Source organism: Zerene cesonia, chromosome 20, assembly GCF_012273895.1.
Source record: "Zerene cesonia ecotype Mississippi chromosome 20, Zerene_cesonia_1.1, whole genome shotgun sequence".
Taxonomy (NCBI): domain Eukaryota; kingdom Metazoa; phylum Arthropoda; class Insecta; order Lepidoptera; family Pieridae; genus Zerene; species Zerene cesonia.
In genome coordinates, this window is record NC_052121.1 from 5,724,614 (window position 1) to 5,734,757 (window position 10,144).

Below are 10,144 nucleotides of genomic sequence, written 5' to 3' on the forward strand. Positions count from 1 at the left end.
AACTAATATGTGCTATATAATATGTGAGCATATCACGGTATCGCAGACCACAGTAAATCAGCCCAAGTAATGATTACTAAATAATAGTATATGTTTTTAATCTGAGCAATTGTAGCTCACTGGTAGAACCTAACCGACAAAGTCGAGACCAAACGTGAAACAAATAAGTAGATTTTTCAATTTATCTGCACATAATCTATAAAACCACTGTTCGAAACGGTGAAGGAAATTATGCCCAAGAATCATAAAGTTTTATGACATGCCATCCGCCAACCTACACTTAACCAGCTTGGTGTAATATGACCTGAACCCTCATAGGAAGTTCGTGTTCTTACAGTGGGAACAAAATGGGTGGACGCTGATGATAAATGCTCAGATAAATGAAAGCTTAGTTTTTTACTAAGAATAATAATTATATATATTTCAGGTAGCCAAATACACACCGACAAAACACAACCAAAAGTCACCAAACGATTCAGGTGTGATATATAAATATAACGAAACCCATTTCTATGGTAAAATTACATTTTTCTGGCTCAATTCATTATTGTACAAAGGTTGCGACATTCCCCTTGAAACGGATGATTTAGGACCACTGCCAGATGAAGAAAAATCGAAAACATGTTATGAAAAGTTTGAACAAAATTACAGCAATAAATACGTAAGCACATTCTATAATTATTGAAAAAATCAATGTTAAATTGTGTTTTATTTTATTGAATTTATGTTCTTCATTATTTTCATTATTTTTTAGACGAGAAAATCTAGTTTGTGGAAAACTTTCGTCCTAACCGTGTGGCCGAACTTCTATATTGCCGGAATCCTTAAATTGTTCGGCGATTTGATGGGCGTTATAGCACCTCTAGGCCTTGGTATAATAATACAGTTTATGGACAAAGAACAAACACAAATTGGAGACGATCCAGATGTCAGCATAGATGAATTTTTCGACAACGGTTATGCTATGTTAATGGTGGTAACACTTTCACTTATTCTTCAGGCTCTATTATCTCAAAATTCAACCCATCTACTGACAGTTGAAGGCACCAAACTAAAATCGTCTTTACAGGTATGTAATAACAGCGTATTACATATATTACATTCATACAATATCAATGATAGTGAAAAGTACATAAATGATAATTTATAAGTAAGAAGCAACCTTTTTATTTGTGTATTTAACAACTATTAATACTATTTACAAAGAGGAAAGAGATAAAAACAAAAAACAAACTGTTTCGTCTAGAATATGGTGTTCGATAAATGTATGAGACTAGCGTCATGGTCATCAGACGTAGTTGAAACAGATGAATTGTCTCCACTTTTACAAGCTCCAAAAAGCGAAGAATCATCACAAACTGGAATGCTTATGAATTTGGTATCACAGGACACTTACAACATAATGTCGTGTGTATGGATTTGTCATTACACATGGGCTATCCCATTAAAGGTTGGTCCATATCAATATACCCTAACATTTTTAAAAACGCATTAAATTTACTAACCTAATACAATACATATTGTGTGTACAATATATTTCTTTCTCAGATTTCTGTTATTTTATACTTATTATATACAAAACTGGGAGTGAGTGCAATAATAGGAGCAGCCACCAGCATCATAGTAATTACACCATTACAATTTTACCTCGGAAAAAAAATATCGGACAACTCCAGAAATATATCTAAATGCACCGACCATAGGGTTTCTAAAATGTCTGAGATTTTACAAGGGATGAATGTCATTAAATTATATGTTTGGGAAGATTTGTTTAATGAGAAAATATTGCAACTGAGGGAAGTTGAATTGAAACATCTCAATAGGGATTCGATATGTTGGGGCCTCTTAAGTAAGTATATTATACAGATTGTCCCGCATGTGGGGTACTATACTCAATGTCATGTATAGTTTTGCATACGCTGATTACGTAAATAATTTTTCTCAACAAAACGATGTAAAAAAGGTTTGCTGGATTTTTTCTTAAGCTGTACGTTTATATACCCAACTTCGCGCAACCGAAATTGGTTATTTGGATCGAATCTTTATTCGCTCTCACTCCTTTGAGTGAACAATTGAGTATTCTTAAATTATACATTTGTTTTTAACATATATCTAGTAGATTTAACCGTGATTACAACTTTACTTATTTCCTATGTTATTCAAAATAAATATTTCTTTGATTGTTCAGCATTTACGACACAATGTTCTTCAGTATTAGTAACAATAGTAACATTTACGATGCATTATTTCCTGGGGAAGACAAATCACCTAACAACTGTGAATGTATTCGCTGGTCTGGCATTGTTTAATCAGCTAACAATTCCACTACTTATCTTACCAGTAACAGTTCTCATGGTTATACAGGCATTGGTAAGCAAAATCTATTACGCCAATAATTTACTTTTGTACAAATATTTTCTTTAACGTGACACTACCAGTAAATAAAAGGGCGTAATTCACAGGTTAGTACGAAAAGAATTCGAGATTTTTTGGATCTACCAGAATCTAAGAACAATCAAATAGATAAAAATTATAGTACTAAATGTCGAGAGTTGGATGAAGGATTAATTATAGATCCAAAAGACAAAATATTTATAGATGATGCAAATGATGCTGAAATAAATGATACATTCCCTGAAGATGGTACAATGCAAAGTCAGGACTATCTAATTAAATACAGAAATGCAGCTTTTTCCTGGGGTATTAAAGATAATTTATGGCTGGAAATTGAAGACTTGGATATACCGGCAGGTAACGTATAAAGTATTTAATTAAAGTAAAAGTAAAAGTAAGTAAAGGTATTTAATTTATTCAAAATCCTAAATAACTTAGTTTACAATTATAATTCGATAGTTTTTGGAGGCTAATTCGATATTTTATTATTACGAGTGCATTGAATTTATCCTTGTAGGAAAATTGATTATGGTAGTGGGGTCATCAGGATCTGGCAAAACTTCATTACTCGCAGCTATGGTCGGAGAAATGCAATATGAACGCGGACACATAGACAACTGTAACGGGTAAGATTATTTTTTTTTCCGTTCATTACTTAAGACAAATCAATTAATATAAGGTTATCCTTAAAATTTATGTTTCAATTGTGAATAAGGTATTTTTCGTCATGGTATGCGGGTCAACCACCGTGGCTCCTGGATTGGTCAATCCGTGATAATATCCTCATGAAAAGTCCTTGGTGTGCGACTAGATATGCTAAAGTCGTTCGAGCTACTGGTCTTAGGCCTGACTTACAGCTTTTGCCCGGTATGTAATATTATTTCTACTGACAATATGAAATTGTTTGGCTATTGTAACATTTCTTAAATCCAGATTTTTGCATCCCAGGATCATTGCTGAACCAAATATTAATATTGCGGTAGAAATTATAAAATTAAATTTTTGCATTCCCTAGATGGCGATGACACGGTTTTAGGAAGTTATGGAAGCCCGCTGTCGGGAGGCCAACGGGTGCGTGTATGCATTGCCCGCGCTCTGTACTCCCAAGCACAACTTATTGCCCTCGACGAGCCGTTGGGTGCCCTGGACGCACCTCTAGCGCGTCACGTCGTCGCACGTGCACTGTTGCCGGCCGCGAGATCTGGCCGCACTATACTCCTTGCTACCAGTAGATTGGAATTGCTTCACTATGCAGACTTTGTATGTTTTTTCTTACTTATTTATATCTTTAACTTGAAACAATGTATCATAATGAGTGAGTTTGAAATTAGGATGACGATAAATTGCATGAAGGTTTTAAGTGCCTACTTCACTATTTCCCACCTGTGCGTACATCATTCAATACTTTTACTAAAATTGAAGGTAATCGTGATGGAGGGTGGTCGTGTGAGCTGCGTGGGACGTCCCGGGGTATGTGAGGGCGCACTAAACCAGTGGTGGTCGCTAGCGGGCGAGGCGCGCGCGGCCGCAGCGCGGAGCGGCGCCGGCCCGCCAGGGGGGACTGCGCAAGAGCGATCGCTTCTCATTCGTTCGCTCTCTAGAAACAACTATCAGAGGAGCGTCTCGGAGGACAACATTGTGAGTTTTAAATTAGTTTTTTAACGATTGCAAGGTAATGCATTCCTTTAAAAAATTCATAAATATTCAGAGGTTCATAAGAAATTGAAATGGATATAACCTTTAATTTTTAGTTTTATAGCATTGAAATGCTTTATAAACGGATATTACCTTGTCTATTTTAATGTTCATAGGTTAACAGATATCGAAGTATCTTATATTATGTCTTTGCTTGATTTACAAAATTAAGTAATAGGTACTTTTAATAGATTGCAGTAAGCGAGGCGACTGGAGCTCACTTGCTGGCGGAAGTGTCAATGTGCACAGGTGGCACTTGGAGGAGAACCTCACGAAAAACTCGAACACCTCTTGAGAGACAACTCTCATCTCCCCCAACATCCGCACACAATCATAAGTAAATTTACCAATTTATTTTAATTTTCTGTATTAGACATTAAAATCATACGCTTAGTAAGTATTTTGTTGATTTGTACTTTTGTGACTTTTGTACGAATATACAAGCTAAAATTGCAGATTGCGTCGCGAAGTTCGCCGCTCGGTTAGCGCAGACGCAACGAACGGAGCTTTGCAACGGGATGGAAGTTTATTAAGACGGATTCTACGGCCACCAAGCCAACGTGCACTAATAAGGTGAACAAGATGTTTTGATAATCTTTTAATTATCTCGTAATGTGTTTGAAGTTTTATAGTACCTATTACAAATAGAAATTATGTACAAAGTATAACTTCCTTTGTTTAGAGCAACATATTTGTCATACAGAGTACCCACGTAGTACTTTAATAACATCGTTAATTAGGAGCTATATTTAAAACCACGCTTTGCAATATTTTCATTGTAAATACAGTTTGTAGGTCACAAGATAATTGGCAGCACGTGTTTTACGCTCATGGTATTATGTAGCGCTAAGAAATAATTAATTAAAGTGTCGGTATTAATTAAATAATTATAATTTTTTTCATCTGCACATTGATTTATGTTTGACGTTTACTCGACTTTAATTACGCGTTTATCATATTTAGAACTTGGCAAAGTATAGTTGAATATTATATACATTATCAATTGTCATATACTACTACCATGTATAAAATTAAGATAACATAGCTAAAATTAGGTAATATAATAGAGAAAACAATGGATTTTAATATAGGCTTTAGGAAAAACAAAGCGGTTTGTTCCCGCTACGTTTTCAAAATTTAAGACTTTCTTAATAAAAGTATATACTAAAAATTAAAAATGTTTATAAGAAAAGTCTAGTTGCATATATACCTAAATGTTTGTTTTTTTAAATATAATATAAAACTTTTAGATGGACACCGAGGACGTTACGTCGTTTAATCAGTTCTGATTCAGACACAAATGTGGAAATTGGATGTAAAGGTATTTCTTATTTAAAGTATGTAAAGGTATTACCTATATTATTATTGATAGCGTATTAATCATAATGAGATCTCAATAATTTAACACATTTACATAAGTATTTTTTTTTCTTTTTTTAACAAGTATTATTTTTAATAACTTATGAAGATATATACGTCATATTATACCAAAAATATAACAAAATAATAATAATATTTAAAAAATACCGAAACAAGTAGAAGATTGCACCTACTAATATTTGATTAAAATGAATTATAGGTACAACAGATGACAGTACATTTGATGCCACTTTTACAACAATAACTTCAAACGGTGTAGAATCTAATGCTGCGAGCGACTCTCGGCCGTCGAAAGCTGAACCGGAGATATTACGCAATGAGGTGTGTAGTTATGTACATATTTACTATATTTAAGTTTAAACATACCATAAATGTAGCTCTCGTTAGCAGTACGCGCTATGGAATTATGTCAAGATCAAGCAAGATGCTGTTTAGATATAGCACTAATATGATAATAAACATTCTAACTTTTAATACGCAGGTAGGGTTAAGCAAGATCTAGCTAGCAAGAGCTTCCCCCTAGGCCCTGGTTTTGTTTATTGTTTTTGTTACGTTATTTATTTTAAAGTTTAACATCGCTATACTATGGTACCCTGTAACAAATCGAACACTAAATATATTTTCAAAGCAGATATCATTTGGAATAACTCTTTATATCCTTTTATAAAATTGTGATAATTGTTTTAGCGAATATTGTATTTATTTTTTATAATAACGAATTTATAGAGTGCAATATGGAAAGAGTATCTAATGTGTTGTGGCTGGTGGGGTGTTATGTACTGCGTTGCGGCGGCGGCCGGGCAGGGCCTCGCGGTGGCCGCCGATTGCTGGCTGTCCCGCCTTGCTGAGAACAATACGCGCCAACCACTTAGTGACAATCAGGTTTGATTTAATAAACTACAATTAATTTAATTGATATAATTCTATGACAACACTGTGAAACAACATATTTAAAAGCAGAAAGATTTTTTTTAATAATTAACGATGTGTTTACCGTCAGAATTGTGTCAGAAGGAAGGATAAAATGATCTTTACCGTGCAAATCGTTGCCAATTTAACGATTTACCAAATCACAAAATAAAAAGATTGAAAATGTATAATAAATAATATAAACATAAGCTTAAAAAAACGTAAGCCTAAACATTCATAAATTAAACGAGGAATGAATTTTCAGATGTGGGACATGGTACAAATGTACGCAGGCTGGTGTGCTTGCGGTGTGTGTGCAGGCGGGTTTGCCCAAGCGGCATGCGCAAGCGCGGGTGCGGCCGCACGCAGAATGTTACACGACAAGCTTCTACGAGCTACTTTAAACGCTCCTTTACATCACCACCACGCTACACCGCAAGGCGCTTATATCCACCGATTTTCAAATGATATTTCAGTTGTTGATAAGGTAAAAACTACGTTAAAATGATCATTGTTCTAGAATGGCAAAAGTCTCACTAATTCAACATATTGTTCATAAATTTTTTTAGAAGTTGCCGACTGCAGTAAGTCGTTGGACTCAGCTGGCTCTGCTTTGCGGAGCGGCCTTCCTCGTGAATATCATTCTGTCTCCATGGACACTGTTGGTTTTATTACCTGCTTTGTTATTTTTCATCGCGTTGCAATCTGTATATCTCAAGAATGCCAGGTAATTCAAAACTAACATAAGTTATACATTTAATTTTAATAAGCTGAGTCAAATTTAATGCAAATTTAACAATATTGAAATGATCTTAAATAATATACAACATTTCAGTGAACTACAAAATATCGAAGCAAACAGCGCAGCTGGTGTAGTAACATTAACCGCACAAACTAGTACAGGAGCGGCCACTGTGCGAGCGGGACAACTACAAACTAGATTACGAGATGTTTTCCAAAACAGAGTTGATATCAATCATAACGCCTTGCTACTGCTTAATGCATCCAATCGTTGGCTTGGACTCGGACTCGTAAGTCTGGTCTATGTCATTGTTAGAGTACATGTATACCTACCAATTAGTCATCAATTTATCAGTTACCAACATTTATACGGTCGCGTTTTTACTTACAAATCACATTTACAACCACATGACTCAACATTTAAATTACTTACCATAAGTTTATTACTTTTTATTATTCAAATAATAATATACATATATTTTTGTATGAAGTCATTTTTCATGTTTCAAGTGTACTTTTAATTCTAGGATCTAGTTGGTGCTTGTACTGTGTTTACTTCATTATCTGTGGCGCTCTACAGCGGGAGTGCGGGAGCAGTGGCGGGTTTGGCGGGCACTTATGCTCTAATATTACCAATATACCTCGCCCATTTGGCTAAGTGTCGAGCGGATCTACACTTACAACTCGCATCTCTTGAACGAATAATTACCGATATTAATGTGCCCCAAGAAGACTACAGGGATGATTGTATGTATCTCATTAAATCGTATTGATATCTTTTCTTAAATTTTCATTTTCTCGAGTAAATAAATATAGTGTAGTCAATTGTAGTTTTGCATAAATGTTATGTTATTCTCTTCATTGAATGCTGCAAAATCCTCATTAATTGTTATGATTAGGTCCGATACCGGCTGGGTGGCAACGGAACGGGAAAATAGAATTTCAAGAAGTTAGCGTTCAACAACGACCAAACGGACCTACAATTCTAAAGAACATAAATGTCACTGTTAAACCTGGCCAAAAGGTACGTATAAATTATTTTTCTCATAAATAATTTACTCTTCACTTTTTTATAACGAGGAGTGGAACTGTATTTTTTTAGGTTTGTTATCTCATAACTTTTTACTGGCTGAACCGATTTTGATGATTCTTTTTAATTTGATAGATGGTGCTTTCCGTATCCCATTTAAATTGAGTCTAGTTCTGACAATTTGGAGGTAGTTGAGTAAATAATTGTTTTAGTATATGGTCCTTTTATAAAATTATAGTGTATCGTATAATCATAGGATCGTTTAGACCTTTTTATGTAAAATTTGTAACAATGAATATTTCAATTATTTCAGATCGCTGTGTGTGGTCGCAGTGGCAGCGGAAAGTCAACTTTATTATTGACTTGCACAGGTGCAACGACCATACAAAGTGGTCGGGTGCTCATCGACGGGCAGGATATCACTCGCATTCCCTTAAAACCATTACGTCATCGCATTGTAGTATTACCACAAGAAACGACTATGTTCTCTGGGACATTGCGGGAGAATTTAGATCCGCTAGCTGTGCACACAGACGAAGAAATATGGCAATGCCTGAAAGCGGTCGGTCTCTACGATTTTGTTACAGCCCAGTCTGCAGGGCTAGGTAATACCACGAATATTTCTAAAATCGTACCATAAACCTACTTTATAACATGTAAGACAAATTACCATCAATTTCTACTCACAATCAATAAAAAATATGAATCCAGATCAACGTATGACGAAGATGATCATAACGTAAAATGTTTTAAAATGCTTTCATTCATTCCTATAAAGCATCAGGGAAATCATCTACAATCGATGAAATTAAGTAATTGTAATGTCCATAACGTTTTCCAGAATGTTCCATAAGCAAGCACAGCGGGTGGGCGGGCGGCCGCGGCGGGCGCGTGTGCGCGGCGCGCGCGGCGCTGCACGCGCGCCCGGCGGCCGCGCTGCTGCTGGACGAGCCGGCCGCCGCGCTGGACGCGCCCGCGCAGCGCGTGCTGCTGCGCGCGCTGGCTACGCTCGCACCCCATACCACTATTATTACTGTTGCGGTTAGTTTGTATTTGCTATGTTTTATATGACGTTTCCAAAAAACGGAAGATGTTCAGTTCGATGATTATTTTTTTCGATCTTTCGTGTTCTCAACCGTTTGGCGGCTTTGTCTCGGGAGCATATTTTGATAGTAGAGACAATATGCCACGTGTAGATTTCAGTGTCCTATTATTTGTGACTCTCTTTCTTACCTATTATTATTTGTATCTTATTTGAAAATAATAGACATCAATAGTTATTTTTCCGTAGTAGCAAATCCAAAACTCGAACTGTGTAAAATCTATGTTGCTAAAATATCCTATATAATAATATCCTATATAATCCTAATGGTTGATAAGGATAATATAAGGTCCTAATAATTTTAATCCTATAAACATCCTATTATTCACTTAAGTATTCTTATATTTGTTTCAGCATCGTATATCATCAGTACGTGAATACGATAGCAGTATAATCCTTGAAGACGGTCGCATTGTAGAACGAGGAGACATCAACGCTCTTCTTTCCGAGCCCTTCAGTAAACTGTCGCGCATGCTCACTGCACCCAACTATGTTGTGTAATCGGCATCATAACAAATTATGTATGATTCTCTAACAAATTTGATATAGAACATGTAGCAAGGTGCTCCACAATCCATCCAATAATCCAATCCACAATGGATTTAATTGAATATATTTCAATACTAACACAATATTATGTGTGGAACTTGATATTAAAATCAATATTATAATGTAAATGCTTATTGTAGTTTACGTAATTTATAATTGAAACTGTATTACTAAAATTCAATAATATAACATAATATTAAATGATAAGACTGATATTATGTCATAAGCCAGTTCACTAGCAAACTAATATGACAACACCAAATGTGTAGCATTAGCAATAACTTTTGACGATTTACCTTTGTTGCATTTGCGGGGTGAATGTTGATAATAAACGATTAAAACAA

General features: G+C 35.4%; 1 protein-coding gene across 1 annotated transcript in view; it reads left to right on the forward strand.

The window, feature by feature from the left end:
- Positions 1-10,144, forward strand: part of LOC119834781 (ATP-binding cassette sub-family C member Sur) — a 15,425-nt gene extending 5,281 nt beyond the window's left edge. The window contains exons 4-26 of the mRNA XM_038359273.1: positions 428-661; positions 755-1,069; positions 1,247-1,450; positions 1,549-1,849; positions 2,189-2,370; positions 2,463-2,751; positions 2,912-3,020; positions 3,110-3,261; positions 3,410-3,654; positions 3,817-4,032; positions 4,281-4,426; positions 4,546-4,662; positions 5,340-5,410; positions 5,669-5,790; positions 6,196-6,351; positions 6,644-6,865; positions 6,948-7,105; positions 7,214-7,409; positions 7,647-7,866; positions 8,019-8,143; positions 8,463-8,754; positions 8,991-9,190; positions 9,606-10,144. Of these exons, the coding sequence (XP_038215201.1) occupies positions 428-661; positions 755-1,069; positions 1,247-1,450; positions 1,549-1,849; positions 2,189-2,370; positions 2,463-2,751; positions 2,912-3,020; positions 3,110-3,261; positions 3,410-3,654; positions 3,817-4,032; positions 4,281-4,426; positions 4,546-4,662; positions 5,340-5,410; positions 5,669-5,790; positions 6,196-6,351; positions 6,644-6,865; positions 6,948-7,105; positions 7,214-7,409; positions 7,647-7,866; positions 8,019-8,143; positions 8,463-8,754; positions 8,991-9,190; positions 9,606-9,752 (4,419 nt within the window). The 3' untranslated portion in view covers positions 9,753-10,144. The remainder of the gene's footprint in view (positions 1-427; positions 662-754; positions 1,070-1,246; positions 1,451-1,548; positions 1,850-2,188; positions 2,371-2,462; positions 2,752-2,911; positions 3,021-3,109; positions 3,262-3,409; positions 3,655-3,816; positions 4,033-4,280; positions 4,427-4,545; positions 4,663-5,339; positions 5,411-5,668; positions 5,791-6,195; positions 6,352-6,643; positions 6,866-6,947; positions 7,106-7,213; positions 7,410-7,646; positions 7,867-8,018; positions 8,144-8,462; positions 8,755-8,990; positions 9,191-9,605) is intronic.